General features: G+C 35.4%; 2 protein-coding genes across 3 annotated transcripts in view; one reads left to right on the forward strand and one right to left on the reverse strand.

Annotated features, from left to right (window-relative positions):
* Positions 1–2,846: 2,846 nt before the first annotated feature.
* Positions 2,847–24,971, reverse strand: LOC128227062 (beta-galactosidase-like). Of its 2 annotated transcripts, none has more exons than XM_052937263.1 (16): positions 24,876–24,971; positions 24,264–24,424; positions 23,623–23,773; positions 22,527–22,587; positions 20,988–21,082; positions 20,090–20,273; positions 19,689–19,744; positions 18,941–19,062; positions 18,683–18,723; positions 13,568–13,680; positions 13,178–13,249; positions 12,630–12,716; positions 11,299–11,412; positions 5,374–5,511; positions 3,605–3,808; positions 2,847–3,323 (listed from the first exon to the last, which is right to left on the reverse strand). In XM_052937263.1, the coding sequence occupies exons 1-16, from the start codon at positions 24,945–24,947 to the stop codon at positions 3,018–3,020; spliced, it is 1,977 nt and encodes a 658-aa protein (XP_052793223.1). In that variant the 5' UTR covers positions 24,948–24,971; the 3' UTR covers positions 2,847–3,017. The 2 variants fall into 2 exon arrangements, with proteins under 2 accessions (XP_052793223.1, XP_052793222.1); XM_052937262.1 differs by lacking the exon at positions 13,568–13,680 and adding an exon at positions 18,117–18,232.
* The window catches only part of LOC128227061 (DNA repair protein RAD50-like), a 50,506-nt gene continuing 50,236 nt past the window's right edge, over positions 24,703–24,972 (forward strand). Inside the window, exon 1 of the mRNA XM_052937258.1 lies at positions 24,703–24,822. The gene's annotated coding sequence lies outside the window, so the exon portion shown is untranslated. The remainder of the gene's footprint in view (positions 24,823–24,972) is intronic.

The raw sequence follows: 24,972 nt of genomic DNA on the forward strand, positions 1-24,972 counted from the left end.
CACCCATGACCTCTAGAAAGTGGAACGAATTCCCACACACAACCACACCCTCAAATTGCCCCTTAAGCAGTTCTTTGGAAAAGTCAACGGCTAATACATATGGTGGCTGGTTTTTGCCATATGCGCCATTTTGCGTGTCGAAAATGCGGCAAGCGGCGCCACGAAAAAGCGAAATTTTAATGCAGCGTGACCGGGTGTGGTTTTTCATTGTCTCAATATGAGAAGTATGCTAACTTTACACCGTTTAAAAAGTGATACAGACGCACGTACTTTTCTGTGATGTTGAACAAGGCGTGACCGGGTGTGGTTTTCCATTGTCTCAATATGAGAAGTATGTTTACACTACTATTTACCAAGAAATACAGACGCACGTACTGTACTGTGATCTTCAATAAGGCGTGACCGGGTGTGGTTTTTCATTGAGAAGTATGTTTACACTACTATTTACCAAGAAATACAGACGCACGTACCGTACTGTAACGTTGAACAAGGTGTGGCAAGGTGTGGCAAGGTGTGGTTTACATTGTTCATAAAAAAGCAATATTGGTTAACAAGTGCATATACGTTTATTGTATCATAACAACATTTGCAAAACTAGACACAACTGTCAAATTAATGAAGACGTTTTCGGGTGTGGTTTTTCAATGTCTTAATACACGTTACTTTGTTTATCCAAAGACACAGATGCACGTACATAAAGAGTTGTTAAAGAGGCGTGATCGAGTGTTTTTTATTGTCCCAGTAAAAAAACCCGTCACGCAACTTGTTTGTGTACATGATATACTGGTTATTTGCGCGGTCAATGAAGATACTACCGTCAAAGTAACTTCTTATTGCATTTATTTTAGACGAATTTCTTTGAGCTTTCTTGTGACAATAGCTTATAGCTGGTTGAAACAATTCTAGTACACCAGAGTGATTATGCTATTCGTACCACATTTGTTAGAATTATCATTATCAAACTTCTGATGAATAAGAATGAACTCTATGTTTCTTGGATTGAAACCAGCAATGATGTCCTTTTTTGAAAGGCAAAGTGAACGGACACTTAGAGCTGGAACCCAAGACCTCTTGAATGTGTGGAGAAACCCCTCTATTGCGCTTAAAGGCCTAGTTTAAGCCTTCTATAAGTGACCCCCCCCCCATCTGTGTACACAACCTCTGTGTATTAATCTTAATATACTTTCCTTGATCCCTATTATCAGATCTCTGATCTGAGTATCCTGCTGTGCAGTTTTGGAGGTTTTTCTTATATAAATGGACCCTAAATGGCCGTGAGGCATTTAGGAAATAAACAGGAAATTCCTTTGACATAGCTTAGGTAGTCATCTTATTCTGATTGCTTGAATCTTTTAATAACAAAACAATTTATATAAATATTCTAATTTAAGTTATTAAACAAGAGAAAAGATGGTATTCTACTGCATGTTCGGCGTTCTGCTTCTGGTGCTAGAACTAATAGACATCAAATCAGCGTAAGGATTTTTTGGGGATTTTTTTCGCTCAATGTAACAAAATGTGCATGCTATAGACTATGTAACAATCAGCTTTGTGATAAAGGGTGATACAAATGCATTGGATGAATGCAATCCGTGTATTTGCAGGCTTAGTTAGTGCAAGACAGTTTCAATTCGGTATAAAATTAATGGAGTTACATCAGTTTTGCACTAACCCGCAACATTGTGCAAAAAGTGAAGGTTCGGGATTTTCACTTTTTAGTTTTTTGTCTATCCTGAGAAGTACCATTTTAACATTTACTGGTTTTTCACTGGTTTTTCATTCGGTGCCATCGTTATGCATCTGAAGACTTATTTTATCATTATTACACTCTATGATATCGAAATTGCAGAAAAAATATCTATAGTAGAGAAAAGTAATTTGGTTTTAATGGTGTGCAAACCCACGCCAGTAGTCAAGAAAAAATAATAGAAAACCGACAAGTGGTGACTTAACCACTAAGCAACCAAGACTATATCAGAAGGCGGATATTTTTACATCTTTACAATACATTGATAACATCACATGATTAAGTCATTCATCCATTCACCAGCAACAAAGCCATAATAAAACGACAAATGAGTTGTTTAAGTTAAAATTTAGGTCTACAAAGACGATATTTCAACAAATATCAAAGGGTTCCAGCTTATGGTATCTTAGTTTTACCACTCCTAATGATTTGCCATACTTAATTTCGTCATACAAAAAAAGTGCACTTTACAAAACCAGTCAGGGTCATGTGACCTGTACCAAATTCACAGAGGCGAAAGTTTACAACATGGCCATTAATTTCTGAAAGTTTGATAAAGATTTGTTGAATAATAACAAAGATGAATCCCGGACAGGGCTTATTTTGCCTACTTTAACACATCAAGGGGAGATAACTCCAGTCAGGGTCATGTGACCTGTACCAAATTCACAGAGGCGAAAGTTTACAACATGGCCATTAATTTCTGAAAGTTTGATAAAGATTTGTTGAATAATAACAAAGATGAATCCCGGACAGGGCTTATTTTGCCTACTTTAACACATCAAGGGGAGATAACTCTGGTCAGGGTCATGTGACCCGTACCAATTTCACAGAGGCGCAAGTTTACATCATGGCCATTAATATCTGAAAGTTTGAAAAAGATTTGTTCAATAACGACAAAGATGAATCCCGGACAAAAAAAACCGGACGGACAGACGGACAGACAGACAGACAGACGGACAACCCGATTCCAGTATACCCCCCCCAAACTTTGTTTTGGGGGGTATAAACATGGGCAAGTAACTTTCAACATGTCCATCTCTTTGCATTCATGATTGACATTTAACTTCAAAATAGTGGAGAGGAAAACAAAGCCATGATAGATTACTGGATAATGGATAATTTATAGAAAAACATGTACGTGTGTAATATGGCACTGTAAGGAATCAGAGCATTTTAAGGAATGTATTGCACTGTAAACATACTCATTGACAACAAGATGCTGAGTAAACATCTGTAGACTTTATGAGCATCATACGATATATATAAATCAAATCAGCCATTCCCAACCACTGTACAGAAGGTCTAAAAGAAGCCATATCATCCGAGCTAAAAAGGTGTCTGCCTGTTTCTCAGATGAATCTTCAGCACCGTCCACAGTCCCATTTATCAATGGTTTGTCCATGAACTCCACGTAGCAGGTGGAAATGTTAAGGCAGGGAGCTTGTTCTAGTTCGATCATGAGTATGAAGTTTTCTCCACGCGAGAGGTAGTATTTCGGCACATAGAGGCGCACCTGGGGGCCCTTCTTTGGCCAGTAACGACCCAGGTTATGGGAGTTGATATACAGCTGGCCCTTAAATCACAGCAATTTAAAAGCATGATGATCTAATATAAACATTATGCCATCAAAATGCCAACTCTCAGCCAATGAATGACAAAGAATTTTTTGTCACAGTAATAGCCACACTTTTAACAAAAAGATGTCTTTGTGTGCTTGTCTGGTTCTTTACAGATATTTTTCCAAAAGAAACACATGAATAATGACAATCATCATCGGTCCTTTAAATGTATGTAAATTTAAGTACTGTGAAATACATGTTACAATGCATGTGAAAGTTCAAAACATAATCTCACCTTTGTCCATTGGCTCATGTCAAAGTACGTATCCTGAGGTTCATCCACCACAAGTATACCAGCGTAGAATGAAGGCATGCTGTACCCCTTGGAAACTGAGGTTTTGGTGGGAAACAAGACCTGCTGTGAGGCATTGTAGGAGAAACCAGTCTGCTCCCAGACCTCCAGAGGCTTGTTGTTCAAGGTCACATTGGTGGTAAGACCCTGGAAATTAGGTTTAAAGGTGAAACCAGTCTGCAACATACATGTTGGTTTAGCATTCAGTCACATTGGTGGCCAATTCCCTTGCGATGGGGATGATGGGGATAAAAGATGTTAAAGACGTATAAAGTCTGCCCAGTCCTTCAGCAGCAATGTATAAAACTTTCCTGCAGGTTATGTTTTTACACAATCAAGTGACGTGATTGTTTAATAGTAATTATTAGATAAGTACTGAACAAAAAACATTTTAGATACTTTTGAGTAAACCAAATTAACCAGTTTTGTTCAGTTCGCTGCTGGAGCTTATTATTCAATCAGACCTTTGGAATAGCGATTAGAACCATTTTGACAACTTTTTTTTTGCCTTAAAATCAGCCAATATGCGTAAATGTCTGAGAACCAGTAATCAAAGTCTGCTGACAAAATATCAGACAGCAGTGTATAATATTAACGTATGAAAATTGAAGTTTTGTGGCCAAAAGTGTTACTAATGCTTTAAAAAAATGAGTTTTTCGGCATACAACATCAATTTTCGAACATAATTATGGAACAGTGCAATATGATCCTTAGTCAGCAGTCTAATACTACAGGTGCTGGTTCCAGTTTATCAGAACATCTTAAGGTTAACAGGCTTAAGTAGCTTATTTCAATTAGTGGAAATAATACTTAAATCGAATTTGGATGAATGAAAAATGATTTATTGTGATTATCATAAAGGTAATTCCTATCAAAGGTATGAAAACTCTTAAAAAAGTTAATGTTACGCCATTTATTGAAAAACAAAACTAGTGAGCTAAGCTTAATCCTGTTATAAGGGACTTAAGAAGTTTCGAGAAATTGGGGCCTAGTTTTTAGTCATTTATGCAATACTTGGCTCATTTTATGAAAAAAATAATGCTGTTGTCAAAACGGTCCATCTGTGAGTGCAGCTTTAAAGGAGAAACCAGTGTGTTCCCAACTAAGAGCTTATTGTTCAAGATTACTTGCCGCCAGATCCTTGCAATGGAGAAAGAGATGCTGAACCAATTAACACCCTGACCATTAAGAGCTTATTGTTCAAGGTTGTTTGTTGCCAGACCCTTGCAATGGGGATAAGAGATGTTAATGAAAATCCAGTCTGCCCAGTCCTAACAGGGTTTTGTTTAAGAACAGATATTTAACTTACATCTACAAAGTTATTTTATTCTATCCTGGATAAACAAAAGACTTTAATAAAGCTCTTATACCTTGAACAATATAAGGGAAACAACTTCCCAATACTTAAAGAATAAACGCATCATACATGAATAACATATTTCAGTTGGCTAAGACGTGAGCATTGTTTTGTATAATTTAGAAAGTCAAGCAGAAGCTGTAGATGTAACCATTAATGTAAAACCTTGGAGTATTCATTATTGGTCCCAGGTAAATTAGCTAAAGTTATTTCTTTTCAATTTCCAAAAATTTAAATTGGAAAACACAATGCTACTAAAGCACTACTACTAAAAAGTACTATTCTGAATTACCCAAAGTGAGCACTGCATTGAGATTGATAACAACAAGCGTTAACTACAAAGAGCAAATTTTACCTTGACGTTGTCATTCATATGGTTGCCATAGTTGATCCTGCCCTGGTTTTCCACGATAATCAGCACGTAATCCCCCGTGCTGACACTGACAGGGACGGTCATGTTCCCATTATCTCGCTCTATGACTGCATTCACGCTCTGGATTTCAACAACAATCTTTCATTTGGTATTTTAATACTTTGAACATGTCAAAGGCATAAATTATTTGAAACAAAATGTTTTGAATGTATTTGAATAATTTTCTTTAAAGTCCTAGTTTAAGGAATGTTTGGCATGATGATCCCCTGCTGTGCATCCCCTGTTAAATGCACTGATGTCACAGTAGGGGCCAATTTCCTGTTTATTTGTTTATTGGCTCAGGGCCATAAAGAGTTGACTATTTCTATAATTAAACTTGAACTGCACAGCAGGATACTCAGATCAGAGGTCTGATAGACAGCACAAGGCAATAAAGATTAAGATCAATACACAGAAGTTGTGTACTGTACACAGTTTTTTTTTTTTTTGGGGGGGGGGGGTCACTTATAGAAGGCTTGAACTAGGCTTTGAAGTCGAATATTGCTATATTTTAGCAAAGTATTTATATTAACCTTCATTGAAAATGTTTACATTACAAATGGTTACCATGTCAACCAACATTTTCATATTTTAACCATTTTCAGTTACTGTTAATTTACCACATGTAATAACATTGTGTTAATATTCCAAAAAAGGATGAATACATGTCATAAACAATAGTTCTTATGAAGGATATCAAGTTTAATTTGAAAGAAATGAGCATAAAACACGGTATTTCTACCTAATGAGACTATAGTAGATCACAGCAAATCTTATAGCATTCACCAATCATTTTTTTTTTTTGCGCTTTCTGCTATTAAATACACAGTCACAATTTTCTTATCAGTAATTCATATTTTCCATAAATGCATAATTAAGTAAGAAGTAAAAGGTTTATCAGTCAAAATTTATGTTTGTTATACATGTGTATATATTGATTTTGAATAAGAGAGTCACTTTTAATATGAATGTGACATATATCAAACTATTCAATATATCATAAGAATATGAGTGTGGTTGCTTTCGCTTGTTTTTAAATGTAAAAAGAAACAACAGAACAGACAAACAAGTTTAAATAAATGTCATTATTTTTGAATTTTGTTTTCAAATTCAGTGGATGCTGACTGGAGAAAACTTTTAAAAGTACATGCCTTCCCCATTTTTATGTTTGGAGGACAAGACTGCAGTCGAACAACCTGTTTGCAATACTTGAACACCGAAGGTTTGAAAAAAGTACTGTGAAAAGTATATAAGAATTGGTCTCATTTTTTCTTGCGTTTATGTTGTATTAACGCAGTAGGGCATGTGAGCAAATTCCATGAAAAAAATCTAACATTGTCGTCATAACACTGTGTGTGTTATACAATCTAAACGTCAAGTTTTATCTACACAAAGGACTAGGGAAATGTAAAAATATCTGTTTTAACACCTTTTATTGTTTTTTTTGCCATCATGGGTCCCCTACTGTTAGGCCATGCTAAAATATAGATAATGGACTGATGAGTAAGACTTGCACTTACACATTTTTTTGTTATTGTGTAAACGAAAACGTAACAATGACATTATCAACGCCATAGCCTGTCCTTAAGAGATATGAGTCATTGTCAATATATACAAACACACAGACGCACGCAAACACTGCTGTGAATTAAAAAAGGTATGGCTGATGGTGTGTTTTTTTTACTGAATACCAAGATCAAATCATATAGTCACACCTATACCATTGTCATTTTGATAAAGGCATGACCTAAGATGTAATTATTCATAGTCTCAATAATAGAAAGCTACTTTATCTAATGAGCCTATGAATATTCATGTCATATTACAACAACACATGGAAACCTTTGTCTTATGAATATCAGGACATTTGTGCTTTCAATGGTCTTATCAATTTCCTTTTAGTTTTTTTTTTATAAAAGTTTAAAGAAAGAAGTCATGTACAATTGACATCATGGAATAGCACAAATTTCATGCAAATAAAAGTACTTAAAACTAGAGCTGTCACAGGAGTGACGAATACCCCCAAATGCCGCCTGGACACAGGAATGGCAAACCATTCCTTTGAAAAGAGGCCATAACTCCAAGGTTACTGCACACTGCATCTTCTTTTATCATGCATGTATTGTTTTATTTAAATCTGTTGAGTAATTTAGAAGTTACACTGCTGACAAGAAAAACTAGCCTTTCATGAGTTATCGTCCGGAAACCGTTTTTCTATTTTTAGTAACAGTGACCTTGACCTTGGCCCCACCAGCCCCAATATCGAACTTGACCTGTATCTTCTGATGTTACACCTGTGTACCAAAAATTGTTCAAATCTGTCTAGCCTTTCATGAGTTATCGTCCGGAAACCGTTTTTCTATTTTTAATAACAGTGACCTTGACCTTGGCCCCACCAGCCCCAATATCAAGCTTGACCTGTATCTTCTGATGTTACACCTGTGTACCAAAATTTTTTCAAATCTGTCTAGCCTTTCATGAGTTATCGTCCGGAAACCATGAAAACCGACAGACCGACCGACCGACCAACCGACCGACAGGCAGACCAACCGACTGACCGACCGACCGACCGACAAGCTCACTCCTATATACCCCCTCAAACTTCGTTTGTGGGGGTATAAATACAGTCTCAGTTTTATACTATCCATTGACAGGGCTGTGCCTAAATAATTATAGTCTCAGTTTTAAAATATCCATTGGTGGGGCTTTGTGTGATGCTCCCTTGAAACAGCCTAAGTAGTCTTCAAGGGTTATAACCTTTTTCATAAAGAGCCCATATTTATATAAATTTTCTGATTGAAATTTAAGCAAAACTTATTCAATGAAGAAATAAATGTATATTTGGTCACTGTTTTTACAGACACACATACACTTAAATGTCCTTTTGATAAAGGTAAGGGTCAGTGTTGTTTTCATTGACGTAATGTAAGCAGTTAATATTTACATTCACCTTGTCCTTTGTGAAGATAAAACTTGACATTCATATTGAAGAACACGCAAGGAGTTTTTAATTTCAACACTGCGCTCTGACTGAATTAGCCCAACGTCATTAAACCAATGATACACAACTTTGCTATTCATTTATACAAAAGTATTTTGTTGGATACATTTCTTTAGGATTCAATACTCAATTGCGGAAGATTCTATTTAAAATGTAAATAAAAGTATTGACTGCATTTTTGTTGCATTAATTTTGTTGTATGAACACAGTAGGGCAAGAGAGCAAATGACCAAGAAGCACTAGTGGGCTTCATGGAATTTGATGGCATGCCCTTCTGGGTTTATACAGCATAAACCCTACAAAAAATGCGATCAACCCTTAATTATCAACAAGTCCATAGTTGTTTATGTTACTTTATAACAAGGTCTTAAAAACGATGTCTTATTAATTTGCATATCATGGATGCATAAATGAACAAGAGGCCCAAAAGGGCCTATGCTCTACTGGCATGGCTTTTGTGGACATATCAATCCAGAGCATGTATGTATGGGTAAAAGGCAACAGACATATAGTTTGTGTTTTGTGTTTGGGTTACCTAAAAACGTAGCACGTTCAACATCTGAGCCCAGAAAGTATTGTAAGCAGATTAGTTGCATGAACTATTTTGATATGTGCCAAGTAAAAGTCATCTGACAAAAAAAAAAAAATGCTTTCAAAACTGTACTCATAGTAAAAATTTCTGTAGTTTTAAAAGTTAAAAAAAGTTGGTCAAAAGGTCAAAGTCAAGGGCATCCTAGGACAACATTGATCAATTTGAACAAACATTCACAATCAATTGTGCTGAGATGGATGCACGAACACACAAAAAGATTTTCAAACCTTTCCAGATTTATGTTCACCAAACTTGTGAACCCTGGGTGTGGCCAGTAATGGCCAGTAATGACAGTAATGAAGTTATGCACTGTGGCCAGTGCATAACTTAAACATTCACAACCAATTTTGTTAAGATGAATGCGCAAACTAGAGAACTTAAAGCTAAAAAATGGCCTTTGGGCTTTCAACACGAACAAGGCAGAGTAATTCACAAAATCAGCTGCAGAAGCAAAAAGCAAATTGTCTCTCAAAATCCTAGACTTGCAAATTGTCTCCCTTAACTCTAGACTTGAATTTACATGTATATGTAAACTTGGCTAAAAATAGAATTCGCTCATGCAGACCTGGCTAAAAATAGAGAGCATTTCTTTAATACTTTCATGGCCCATAATCTAGGCATTTATTGGCGGATCTGGCTGGTTTTCGAAAGGAACCAAGCTCTATCTAGATACTGTACAAGTTTCATCGAGATACAATAAAAACTGAAGACTGTATCGTGTTCACAACCAATTGTTTACACAATAGCATTTTTTTATACTATCAAGGGCCATAATATAGGCATGCATGGGCGGATCTGGCTGGTTTTCGAAAGGAACCCAGCTCTAATGGATATCTAGATACTGTACAAGTTTCATCGAGATACAATCAAAACTGAAGACTGTATTGTGTTCACAAGCAATTGTTTACAGACGCACGAACACACGACCGCACGGATGCACATACTACGTACACATTACCATCGTATAAGCTCTTCTGGCCTTTGGCCAGTAGAGCTAAAAACTGGTTATTTGTGCTTCCAGGAAAGAAATTGTATGACCTACTACCATCGTACTTCATTTTGGCAAACAAGTCTAAGTCTATACGGCACTGTCAAAGGACTGCACTGTCAAAGGACAATACATTTTTCAAATAGTACCAAAAACATTTTTTAAGAAATGACACGTATTAAAATACTCTGCCATCTCTGTTTAAAAAATAATATTCAATGACAGTGCTTAGAGAGATGCCTCTTTGAACCCGATGAAGTTATCGTCTACCTCAAATTTCTTACTTAACTGTTTAAATTAAACAAGATGTTCTTTTACAGTTTACCATAATATAGGCTATATACAGAGGTATGTTTACCGCGGTCCTCCTGAAAAAGGCGTAATTGAGTGGTCATAAATGTCTCTAGATTCATACTTGTATCCCATTAACATGTCCATAGACGTTTATACTATTATAACACCATATAGAAACATTGTTGAAAAACCAGTTTATGTAACTGATAAACCTGCTATTTACATAAGCATAGTTTTTGTTGTTTTTTGCTTTTATGACTTTCAGGAGAATGACTTTCAAAACTCACATCAAAACAAAGTGCTTAAACTTATCCATAAGATATGAACAATACAGGACAAGTCTTTTTGAAGAAGTAGCATTTTTAAAATAGATTTTGCAGATCTTGAGTCTCAGAGAAAGTGAATAAGGCCAAGATCAAAAAGGCAGTGCATTCAGCGTGTGTATACTACATGATAAATTACGTCATATATGCTACGTCACAGGGCAACATGTTGCTTGGAATGATGACTTAAAATAAATATAACTTTTCTTTTTCTACCCGGTTTTAAATGAAACAAAAGGCAGTCTATTTCCGACTTCTTTTTATTACCGGAGTTTGATAAGGTGATTGGTTTATTCAAACACTTTGACAAACATGTTTCCAAAATAATGTTTTGACAGTGCGCCATCAGGCAGTGGTTTTTGAGAAAAGGTTTGTCAAAGTGTTTTAAGAAACTAAAATCTCAATCAAACTCTGGTAAAAGACCGAAGGCAGAGCTCTGTAAGCAAGGAAGACTGCACTGTTTCATTTAAAATAGTTAAGTACTAGTAAAAGTATCTTTGTTTAAAGCCTTCATTCAAAGCAAAATATTGCCTTCTAAAGTAGCATTTATGACGCAATTTTTCATGTGGCATACACACAGGATGGGCATTGATTTTCTCTATTTTCTGGTATATTAATAACCTTCAAGTAAAATGCACACATAAGGATTAAAGAATCCCAGATTCCTTACCACTTCAGCGTTATGTATAAGTGTGAGGTATGCTCTATCCCTGACCCCTGAAAGGTCAAGGTTCCCTGTAGCAGCCATCCTGAACACATGTTTGTACACCACAAAACCATAGTACTGAAAAAAGAACAATAGATGCTGTCACAGAAATGTGAAAAATGCCCCTGATAAGACCTGTTGGACAGATAGCCATTTATATGTAACATGTATAGTAGGTTGCATAAAACGGCTGATAAAATTCCCATTTATTTTATCAAATGCTTGAATTTCCATCAATATTTTAAGTGACGGCTCGACACAAAATAATACTATGAAATCCATATTGTGTAAACTTGACCTCAAAGTGTGACCTTCACCCCTGAGATAAGAGCAACACTCATGACCATTCTGTGAAGATTCAACAAAATCTTATCAATAATAACAAATTATTGCAGAGTCAAGGTTGTAATGGATGGACACAAAGAAAGACAGTGCACTTATTATATGCCACCCTTTGGAGGCACAAAATATGAAAGTGAACATTTTTAATTTTATAAAAAACATGTTTTGACATTTTGAAACGTCATTAATATATATTGTTCAAATTTTTTGTATGTGTTTTTTTTGCTTTTAAAGAAAGGGTAAGGAGACCTTTGTAATTATAGCCAATTAATTAAAGTTATTGGGCGACACCATTTTTAAATTTTTAGTAACAGTGACCTTGACCTTAGCCCCACACCCCTCAAAAGCAATCCCAAGCTAGCTCTTTACATAAGCTACCCACACACCAAGTTTAATCAATATCTATCAATGCTATCAAAAGTTATTTGGCAAAAAAGATTTTTCTTTTTCAAGTAACAGTGACATTGACCGTAGCCCCTCCCCACTAAAAAGCAATCCCAAGCTAGCTCTTCACATAAGCAACTTACACACCAAGTTTCGTTTATCAATGCTAACTAAAGTTATTGGGCAAAACCATTTTTCTATTCTTAGTAACAGTGACCTTGAGCTTAGCCCCACCCCCCTCAAAAGCAATCCCAAGATAGCTCTTCACATAAGCTACCTACACACCAAGTTTCATCAATATCTATCAATGCTAACTAAAGTTATTGAACCGAAACCAATGTTTGACAAAAGCCCGCCCCCCCGTCCGCCCGCCCAACGACAACCTCATTCTAATAACCTGGTTTTCGTTGAAAACCTGGTTAAAAATTGAAACCTAGGTAGGGGAAAAATAATTACTAATAATGTACTTTTCCAGGAGGGGAAGGGGTCCGAAAAGAAACACTAGATATATAAATAAATATTAACAATGGCATTTTGTTGTTCGTACAAGCGATAACTTAAACACTAACATGACCAAGCTGTTCAAAGGTGAGAGGGTACACAGATGACAAAGGGATGACAGCAGAGTTGTCCATGTGGTCAACCAGTGTAGACGCCTGGAACAAGACAATTTTTCTCATTAGTAGTTAGTATTACTAGACAGACCGATATATATATAAGACTTTGTACCAATCAAATGTAATGGCTATTACTTCATTTCAATGATTTGTTCAATATCGGCCCTACAATACAACATGCTACAATTTCGCCTTTAGATAAAGAAAGCCAGCATACATTGCTAAATGATGCAAAATCGAGTGGTCCATAGGAAGGCTGATATATTAAATTAGTTTAAACCCCAATTTCTTGAACATATACCATTAAAGCATTTTCGATACTTAAGATCAAATTATCAAAATTAGATTGATTTTCATAGTGGTCAAGCCCTAAAGGATGACAATTTTTAAGTTCGATTTTCCTCTCATATTTTTTTGATTAAAAAATAGCAAACAATATGGTCATGTTCTAAAAGAAAATCATCAAGAAAATTGAAAAATCTATCGCCTTCACAACTCACAAATCTCATAGGAACTTTTCCATAGGCTTTTTTCAGTGTAGACGGAGGCACATCCATTGTAACAGGGTTGTACTGAAATAGAGCAGATTTACTGACATGAGAAACGTAAGAATAATATGTGCAGAATTGTCGTACATGTATGTACAGGTTTCCATTATTTTAATCAAAGAGATATAACTCCAGGTTAATATGGTTATGGCTATTTTTAGAAAACATGTATGACTATGACTTATTCACAGTTTTCTTACCCCACCTAAGAAGATATACTTTAGTATTTCGCACATACTGGGATACAAATACAAGCCTTCAGAGTCATTGTCACAAACCTACAGAATAAATCTCACCTCCTGCCATACAAAGGGAGGATATGTGCAGAAAGCCATGCGCTACCTTGCGTATTACACTCCTTAGGGTCATAAACTTTTGAGTAACATCGCCAGCCTCTGTCATTGGTGCGTCATAGTCATAACTGGTCGGAACCGGCTGGAAAGGGTAGTTGGCTCCTGAAGGCATCATGCATGGGTTAGTATGGCTGCATATCAAAACAAAGGATGCAATTCCTAAACCGTTTCTCACAGTCCATCAAAGGTCATAAATTGGCTAAATTTGAGTGTTATGTGACTTAGTTCAAAATTTTTATTGCATACTGTCTTAGACACATGCACACCAAGTTTCATGTTGAATAATAATTATATTTACCTTCAATTCTTATACAGGTTTGTAAATGGTTTGATTGTCTTCTCAATTACCGAGACTTTTTATTATTAACATCTAAAAAAGGACTACCGTAGTCTCTCCGATTGACAAGGCTGAAATTCAGTTAAACAATAAAGGTAAGCCATCCATTATAAGGATTCAATTATGTGTTAGTGCACTTACGATATTAACATCAAGAGTATCTCTATGTTTAGTTTATATTGATTAACCAATGTATTCTTTTTTAAATGAACTACATTTTTTAATAACACCATAATGGCACTACGATATAATATAGTGAAGAGAAGTAATAAAATCAAATTTTACTATGATGATAAAGCAATTTCATTCAATTGTTTCTTAAATGACATAATGCCTATATAAAAAAGCTCTCGGTGAAAACTTTAAAATGATTTTAACCAGTAACTTTGAAATGAAAATTTACCAGCGGCATTTTTTGTATGGATTACTTTGAGTTTAAATCCAACGAACCTCAATGATTGAGCATTAATATTTGAAAAAAATAAATTGTTTCTGTCAACTGTCCTTTGTCAAATAATTCACCCATTTAAATGAAATGACACTTAAATCCTTTTATGACAGCCTGCCATTATTTCCAACTTTGTTTCAAAAAAAAGAATATACTGAAGGAAAGTCCATGTGCGTATGTTTGTCCAGTCTTATCATGTGACCAGTAAATCTAATACATGTATTTCATCAAAAAATAATAGCACATATTAAATGGTATAATAAAATAGATTACGTTGACCATCTCGAACAAACTAACTGACAAGTGATCAGGCGGAAAGAGGCTCCCATTCTAGTGAATAGCACATAGTTTTGATCATGTATGCTCTGTAACACTTTTTAAAATTATATACAAGCACATCTGTCCAAATATTTGGCATAAAGTTTATAATGCACCAGTAAATTGTAACCATGCCCCCCCCCCCCCTCCGGTTCGGGGGTATACTGGGGAAAACCGTGGGAAATGGGCCGTGTTTTTACCAGGCTTGGCTGGACCAAAAGTCAAAGTCCCCGCTATTCCCCAGACCTGGGGGGGGGGGGGGGGGGGCGTGGTTACAATTGACTGGTGCACAAGTTAAAGGCATGTGAAGTAAAAAATAATTTTAAGGTTTCTAGTCATAAAAGCTTCACGATCACATATTGACAGTTTGGACATATTATTGTCTCAGAATAAGCTGATTGTGGCAGTTGGAGTTAAACATTTATATTTCTTTTTACATGTACTGGTAGGCTCATCCGACATTCAAATCAAACACTTTCCTTGTTGCTTTCTAGTTGTCACTATTATTCACCTTTCATGAGCTACCCATACCTGTATGACATAGATCACAAATTCTATTTGCGTCCTGGACATTGACTACATGTTTTAAACTTGTACAAAGTGGACATACCTGGATGAAAAAGCGCACAATTTTTTCACTCGTACACATACATCAGCCATGAAGTAGCGTTTAGAGATTTAATAATACAAATAACCATGGATTAATCTTAACAGTTAAACTGTTTGTGTAAAAAAATACAAACTTTGAAAATTCAATCATACTTTTGAAAAAACAGTTGTTGATAGGATGGACCAATGAAACTAAGATACATGCCGCACAAGTGGTTTCAGTCAAAAATGAAAACAAAATTGTTTTAATATTCAATACATTGACAAAAAAAATCCAAAATAAGAAAAACAAAACCGCCCTGAAAGTGTTTTTTTTGACGATATAAGAATAACTGACAAAAACAGATACTGCTAACAAAGAACGTAAATTTCACACACTCCTCAAACTGTCAGGCGAACGTGCAGTACTAACTGTCTGTTCTCATGGCTCTCTTTGCTTTGCTTGATTCAAGATATAAATGTATGTAATTATAATGATCCAAATTCATTTATAAGAGTACAGGGGCCATATTCAATAAGCAATATAGATTGAACTTAAATTTAAAATTAGAAACTAAGTGTTTTGATTGGCCTGTATATTTAGCTGACCAATAGGCCAGTGTGAAATCTGATGTTGTTCCTCAAGTCTGATTTTCTGCAATTAAAACTCAATTAACATCAAGCCAAATTCAATGTGAGCATTGTCACTTGTCAGAGCAATCGGATCACACTCCATCAATTCAACAAAATAGACCTAGGAAGTAATTAATAAGGTGCCTATACTGAAAGTGGATTACATACCATACCATACCATATCAGAATTTAGCATTTATGTTAATGTCATTTCAAATTATTTGTTTAATAAAAAATATTGTTAGTCAGGTAGTGTATCTCAATTAATATGACTTGAAATAGAGCTAAATAGCCCCGTACATGCCATCTTTCTGAGAGTCTTCCCACAGGATTTTAGTCAGTTTTCAAGGGGATTTTGATGTTAGATCAGGGGATTTTTACGTAGTGAAATTAATTAATTTAAAATGTAGGCCTAGATACAGAAATCTGAATTAATGCTACAAAAAAGCTATAGATTGTGTGTCCATTGAATTTTACACTCCTAACATTATGGATGATTCTAAGGTCTGTTTGAATATTACTTTTTTTAAATTCCAGGGGACGCTAGGGGACGGGTCAGAATTATTGGGGAGTTTTCCCCCTGCCGGGGGATATGGCGAGTATGGTAGCTCTGTCTGGTCATTTGTCAGAGGGTTTTTGTCGAATGAGGTCAAAGTAATCCATTTGATTATATAACCATGTACTATATAGTCCCTTGAATGGCATGCAACCAGCGAAATGTTAACTTTTCAATGAAGGCATTATGAGTAGATAAGGTAAAATGGGAAATCCCACGGATCTCATTATTAAATTTGAGGTAAATCTTTGAACAAATACAGATGGTTCCAAGTAATTCATTGGATTATACAACCATGTGCTATCATTTATTGATGAAATATAGTTTTATTGGACAATAATAATTGAATGCTTGAATGACAAATACCAGCATCACATCATTAAAGCTATCCTTGAATATTTTTTAACAAAAGCCTCTTTTTGTGATTTATTAATAAAACCAATGGGTGCCATACATGAAAGTTGCAGTTTAAGTCTCAAATCAGTCACCCAATTTGGTAACAAATGGTTAACATAAATGTAATGTAAATGTAACATATTCCTGAAAAATAAGTTTGTATGGTAATTATCCCACTATACACTTGAGTGCCGCAACACACATAATAAATTTTTGGAGACAACATTATTGGTTGGGCCAGGCCTATTTATCAGACTGAGTGAATCAAGAGACAAGACTTACATAATTATGTGGACAAGAAACAACAACACAACAGAACACAAAAACAGGCAATTGTTGATGTCATTGCAGGAAACTGATCTTTACAAAGGCTTTTAGACATAACATCTAGTGACTTAGCATCTGGGTAAATATTAAATAAGAACTGCTGAACTTTAAAGCAAACATCTGTGTGGATGCTATTTCAAAGTAATGTGTGCTCCCATGAAGATGATACGGCCTGCAAGACCTTCAAGCCATGTGTGCTCCAATGACGAGGATACGGCCTTCAAGCAATAGGTGCTCCTAAAGCGACGATATGACCTTCATGCCATGGGTGCTCCAATGAGGATCATACGACCATCAAGCCATGTGCTCCCATGACGATCATACAACCTTCAAGCCATGTGTGCTCCCATGACGATCATACGACCATCAAGCCATGTGCTCCCATGACGATCATACAACCTTCAAGCCATGTGTGCTCCCATGATGATCATACGACCTTCAAGCCATGTGCTCCCATGACGATCATAAGACCTTCAAGCCATGTGTGCTCCCATGACGATCATACGACCTTCAAGACATGTGCTCCCATGATGATCATACCACCTTCAAGCCATGTGTGCTCCCATGAAGATCATACGACCATCAAGCTAAGTGCTCCCATGACGATCAAATGACCATCAAGCCAATTGCGATGCTATGACATTCAATCCAAGGTTGCTCCTATTAAGATGATACACCCTTCAAGCAATGTGTGCTCCCATGATGATTATAAAACCTTAAAGACATGTGTGCACGTCATGATGACACGACCTTCAAGCCTTTGGGTGCTCCCATGGTGATGTGCATACAAAATAAGTTTGATAAACTCTGTCATATAAACATGCAGAAACGGAAATCCCTATATTAACATGTAAACCCCTCCACAAACAACAACAAAGGCCAAATATGCACATGCCATGAGTAAATGGGCCACATGCACATAACACTGATGTTACCTTCGCTATGACCTGCCAGACTTTCATGTATTTGTCAGTTATGTCCCCTGCCTCAGACAACGGAGCATCATAGTCATAACTGGTGGGTATAGCCTTATAGGAGGGGAATTCAGCTCCTAAGAGTGCACATGTAGTTGGGTGAAAATGAAATTAAGGCATTGTATGGGATTAAGGTAGCTTTGTAACAGGAAATTGTTTAAAATCAGCTAAACTCTTGTACATATTAGGATAATGTAGAAGCTGGCCTTAATTTGGAAATTTTAGATGTTTGATGAGGTGGTGGAAAGTCTAAAGTAGAACTAAAGACAATTCACCATGAGAAAACTAATATCACGCTCAGGTTAATGAAACAGTGTTAACACTAGTCTAAATAAGCATGTTTATGTATAGCATGAAGTTATAAAAACATATCAAACTCTGTTAAAAAGCTATACATGTATGTTACAGCCAGTTCACCAACCAAATTAATATTGATCAACAGGATACAAGTAATAGCTCTTAGTGAAGTTCATGATTGTTATGGTTTTCTGTCATTAGCTCCACTAAAACAGACTATATTTACTTACCATTCCAGAATCCAAAATTTGTTCCACCTTCAAACATGTACCTAGAAAAGTATAACTAAATAACTTCAAGAGCATTGTTTTAAAACATAGTTTAAATTTAAAATGATTTCATACATTTGACATTTTTTTTCAAATAGGTATTAATTATAATCTACTCGAAAACTCAAAATTCACTAAATTAACAATCTTCCCAAAAATAACCTTGACATAACATTTTTTTAAAGAATAAGCTTACTTCATGAACAGATTAAGGCTTACATGTTAACATTTGCTCCAAGGGCAAGCATGAGGTCAAGACTTTTGGCAACAGCTGCTGTTGCTGTTGTAGAGTGTTTCTCACCCCAGTGGTCAAGCCAGCCAGTGTAGAACTCAGAGTTCACCTGAATTGGTACATGCTTATTCACTTATTACCCAAATTATTCTTAAACTAGCCCCAATATAAGGGGCTATTATGTTAAGTCTTCACCTGAACATTTATAATCACATAATGGAGTATATGCTAACATTGGTTATAAGCGGTGTACGTCATGATGTTAAAACTCATGACAACAACTGCTGTTAACTCTTGTCAATGGCTTCTGTCAACTTTTGGCCATGGCTGCTTTCAACTCTTGGCAATAGCTGCTGTCCACTCTTGGTATTGGCTAGTGTCAATTATTGGCAATGGCTGCTTTCAATTTTTGACAAAGGCTGATGTCAACTCTTGGCAATGGATGTTTTCAATTCCTGGCAACAGCTGCTGTCAACACTTGGCAGGGTTTGTGTTAATATGATACTTTTCCAATCAGGATTTATTTCATTGTTTACTATGATTAAAGATTCATCATGTCATTAAATGCTGCTCAGTAGATGGAGATTAACTTGGAGTTCAAAATAATTAAGAATAGTGAAATACTTATTACGGAATATCTTATTTCTTTGTGGCCATTTTTTGGACAATATTTTTACATCTTTTAAGAAATGTGAAAATTCTTTGTAAAGCTAAAGATTAAAAGTAAATTTATACCAATGGTCCCTTAGGTTCTTTGTGTCGTTGTATTGCAAAGTTCTTCGCTGGGGTATCTGTAATGAAGGTTATAAACTGGTAATGTAACACTACTTGTTATGGTTAAAATAATGATCACATATTGTTGAAAATAAGATCTTTAATATAGAGATTGCTTTCAATTGATTGCAATATCTCGGATTTGATTATTGCTGTGTTGTGGTTTTATCTAAAACATAGTAAGATAGTGTAGATCATTATTATAAATCATTTGGTATTCTGACTAGTAATCAAACTAATAATTTAAATGAAATCTGCTTCATAAACATATCACAGCATAATACTTTGTATTTTCATTGTTAAATACAGGGTGAATAAGATGAGGATCTTAAAGTATCTGTTCTTAAACATCCTGGCAGTACATGTTATTCCAAAGTCGACAGTAGCGTACACATCAGGCAGGGTGCCGCATTTGAGGTATCCATCGCCGTCCCCATCGGTCGTGAAGAGCACAACATCTGATCCGAGCATGGTGCGAGCCTTGTCACGCAGAAATCGCAGGTAGTTGTAGTCACACGCTGGGTAACTACCATACTCGTTCTCTATCTGAAATTACAAGAAATCTTAAAAATATTTTAAAGCTAAAAAATAAGGGGCATTTAAAGGGTAGCGCAGGAAGAAAAGACACTGCTTAATGCTTGAATTCTACACTTATCAGTTTGCATTTTATTTAAGATTATATCACAAGCCTTTCTAGTCATTGAGATCATTTTGTTTCATAACCATCGTCACTTGAATAAATAGATGAGTAACTGTGAATTCTAACTCGCACTACAAAATGTCTATAAGAAAATCACAGTTTTATAATGGAAGGGAGACAATCCATTACATCAACGTCCATACTACAGCTACTCTGTGATACAGAAACTGCAGTAGTTTAAAGTTAAGAAAACGGTGAAGTTGCAACAATGGTTTTGGAGTATTTTAATCATGAATGACCTTAAAACAAAAGTGAATAGTCAATACCCAATACATATATTAAGAAAATTAAATGTAAAATAATTGTAATAAAAACCTAATTTACATGAAAAACCAAAAAATCTTTACGATATTATGCATTAAATGCATAATAATTGTTTGAAAAAACTTATTCTAATTGTTTTTTCACTATGAAGCTTTATAAATATGGCCCAAGGCGTCCAGGTAGAGATAAAACAAATAAAGGGTGGAAGATAAACAATCTGCACACTTAAGTACCTACACCACTTATCAAGGCCTGAGTTTCATCCACATTATGACTACAATGAGTATAACTCCTACCTGTACGGTTATAATAGGGCCCCCATTCTTATACAGCAGTGGTTTGAGGGTAGTATAGAGCTTCGTCATCCATGTGTCCACCGGCTTGATGAACTCTGGAATTTACCAGGCACAAGTTTCAGTGATTTATTCACCTATAAAAGTTTTACCCCACAAGGGGGGTTGGGGGTGAAGGGGCTTTCATAGCCAGGAGATTTAGACAAATTGCAAATTGTGTCCAAATCCAACCCCTCAAGCAGGAAATTTGTTAATGCCTGATGTCTGAGGTGTTTTAGGTATCAAGCCAAAAAATTGTCAAAATCCCTGAGGTCTTAGGTGTTTCATGTATCAAAATCCTTACTCTTAGACATGCCTCAGTTAACCAATTCAGCCTATTGGTCAGCTAATTAAACAGGCCAATCACAATGCTTAGTTTCTAATAATCTTAAATTTCATTTCAATCTACATCGAAGTTGCTTATTGAATACGACCCCTGTACTCTTATTTATGAATTTGGACCATATTACATACATTTATATCTTGAATCAAGCAAAGCAAAGAGAGGCATGAGAACAGACAGTTAGTACTGCACGTTCGCCTGACAGTTTGAGGAGTGTGCGGAATTTACGTTCTTTGTTAGAAGTATCTATTTATATCAGTTTTTCTCTGGTCGTCGAAATGAAAAACTTGCAGGGCGGTTTTGTTTTTCTTATTTTGGATTGTTTTTGTCAGTGTATAGAAATATTAAAACAATTTTGTTTTCATTTTCGACTGAAACCACTTGTGCGGCGTGTATCTTTGTTTCATTGAGCCATCTTATAAACGACTGTTATTCTTCATTTCTAATCTTAAATTTAAGTTCAATCTAAATTGCTTATTGAATACGACTCCTGGGCTTTGTTTCAATAAGTTGTTTAAGTCATTAACCTTATGCTGCAAAATGCTCGAGAAAACCTGTAAAATCATGGTCAGAATCTATACGCTTATTTTCTTAAAGCTGCACTCTCCCAGATTGAACGTTTTGTCAATTTTTAAAAAAAAATATTCTTAGAACGAGCCAATTTTTGTGAAAATGCATGGAAACTAGTGAAATAAGACTGCCGACAAAAAATTAGGTGGCAGTTGTTCATATCCAAGTGCAAAAATGAATGTTTTATGCATTTTTCCTAATCCGTTAGTAACGCTCTTAGCCATAAAACATTAATTTCAATGGAAATATGAAAATCTGAGATCTGATCTTTTGTCAGCAGTCTTATATCACTGGTTTGAAGAAATTTACACAAAGCTCATTGCAAGACAAAAAATAAAAAATCTGTCAGAGTGCAGCTTCAATTGAAACACAGTTTACACTAAAAACAGGGTTCCACTTGGAAATTTACTATCATAAGCCTCACAAAATTTATGGAAATGAGGTCCTGGTCTTTTGCGAAAGACTGTTTAAAAAAATAGGCAATCTGGTGTACTTAAGATTTTATAAATCTAAGTAGATAACATTAAATGCGGACTTCATACGGAGTAACTGAATAAAGAATAGTATAATTATTATAAATTTCGCCTTACTTGGGTCCATGGTCCTGACCTTGAGCCCTGGCTGGCGGAGAAGCCATGCCGGGAGCCCTCCCTGCAACAAAAGGCAATATTTCTGTATATTTTTTCCTTGTCTCTAATACTTGCGTTTGCATGATATACCTTTCAACATACAAAGACACAATTTATCAACATGTGTCTTTGTATATCAATTTCTTACAGTCGAAAATGGTAACGCTATTTAATAGCCTCCCGGTAAAATATCTGATTTTTTTCAAAATGAATGTCTGTGAAAGTAACATACGGCATCTAAAATTGTGTCATAGAAAAAAGCCATCACCATCAAAATGTCCCTCAAGGTATATTAACACAATAACAGAGCTGTGAGAAATCTATGTAGTTATCATGCAAAATATTTTCATGGCACTATCGCAGATGTGTTTATATAACAGGTAGAGTAAACAAGTAGGAAAGCACTCCTAGGAATCTTAATGAAATGGACTCATGGGTAGTGCGTAGGTTTATTATTTAGTATCTTTTTTTATGTATACTGTACCAATGAAATAACAAGAATTTTATTTTGTACAAACTCCCACCCTCAATGGATGTAGAGTATGACTGATAAGTTGTAGTAACATCTTACAGTCAAAGGTGGTTTGAACGTTGTCTAATCATGATCCCCTCCAGTTGAATAATTTTGTTCAGTTGTTTTTGAACAGTAAGTCTGAGTTTTAAATAAATTTATTATTGTAAATTACTTAAAAAGTCAAATTGTACTGACATAAACTCTAAAACTGGATTATATAAATATATAAGCTAGTGCTATTGAGCATTTAAAACTGTTTCATAGAAAGAACCGATCACCGTCAAAATATCCCTAGCAGAGCTGTAAGAAACAGTACTAATGCAAAAGAAAATCATGAATTGTTTATGTAATTCACCAGTGTGTGGAACTTGGTTTGCCATTCAGAACTGCACTGTTAAAAATATCTCCCAGGTAGGAAAGCACTGCTAGGTTTCACCAATGAGATTACCCCATGGGAAGTGTGAAGGTTTGTTATTCAGATTTCTGTTTATGAATAAGAATGAAAAGTCATGAAACTGATTACGTATGAAACTGTTTACGTACAAACTCCCACTCCCCGCAGATGTAAGGGCCCGACCTGAGAATGACTGATAGGTTGTATTTCTGAGCTATTTGAAGGAAGGTAACAACGTCGCGTTGATCACTGAAGTCGTACTGTCCTTCTTCAGCCTCATGAAAGTTCCATGGTATATACCTGAAGTAGAAACACTCTAATGTCTATTAATTTATACAAAGAGCAACATAAAAATCTTATTTCAAACAAGTCTAAACAAATGTAGAAACACAACAATGTTACTGCTTAGTTTTTCAAAAAGAAGAAAAAATAAATGCAGCTTTTGAAAGGCTTTTTATAAAAGCAAAGAAAATGCGCAGGTTTCGCAGAGCGATATGAAAAACAGGCTTTTCTAAAATTAGAGTATTTTTTAAAACACTGCTTTAGCGAAGAAAAAGCTTCGTTCAAGATGCACCTTTCATGAAGCTGCTTTATTATTTGGCACGGGCATTCCCTCAATATTAAGAATTAAACATCAAGTAAAAATGAATACACGAAAAAGAAACTTTAATTAAATAGATAGTGTTAACCAAAATTGGTTTTAATTATAAATGACGAAGGAACAAATGCAAATAAAAAATCAGCACTGATTATTTAATTATGTCTTAAAAACTCAGAGTTCTGGACATACGTTTGTATTGCATTTAGACCTGCTGCAGCTATCTTGTGCAGTCTGTCGTCCCAGTACTGTGCAGGAACCCGTGAATAGTGAATGCTTCCTGAGATGTAGCGGAACGGTTTCCCATCCTTGACAAATGTGTCGTTGTCATAGTCGATAGCAAACGTTCCTGCCTAAAAACAATAATTTCATGCTATATCATTACTGGCTTACCTACTTAGCCTGGCTATATTTAAAACTTTTTTAATTTGTTCTTTAATTTTGTTAATAAGCATTACTTTTTGAGTTTAAAGTATGTACATGTATCATTCGGATAACCCCTAGTATCTACTATGTAGTACTACCCGATTCTTCATATAAATTTATAATTTTATTTGTTATGCAGAATTCAATATAAAGGTGTATTCAGTATGCAAGGGGGCGGGGGGATTACATCTTTCTCATTAACCAGCTCATGTCATAGCAAATTAACTTATTGTTACTGTTACTGTTACTGACTGCTGTTTGGCACTATACTATAAGTAAGAATCTAGGCGAAAGACATGACGTGACATGACAGTAAAAGCAAAAGGTATGTGTAAATATATCATGCCTTTAAGATGCAGTTTAAACGATCAAACTTACCGATACATCTTTAATAAATATTGAAATTATTAAAATTACAGTGCATATAAACACTACTGTGCGGGCCGCCATTTTTAAGTCATATGACTTTCAATTG

This window comes from Mya arenaria, chromosome 3 (genome assembly GCF_026914265.1).
Source record: "Mya arenaria isolate MELC-2E11 chromosome 3, ASM2691426v1".
In the NCBI taxonomy this organism is placed as follows: Eukaryota; Metazoa; Mollusca; class Bivalvia; order Myida; family Myidae; genus Mya; species Mya arenaria.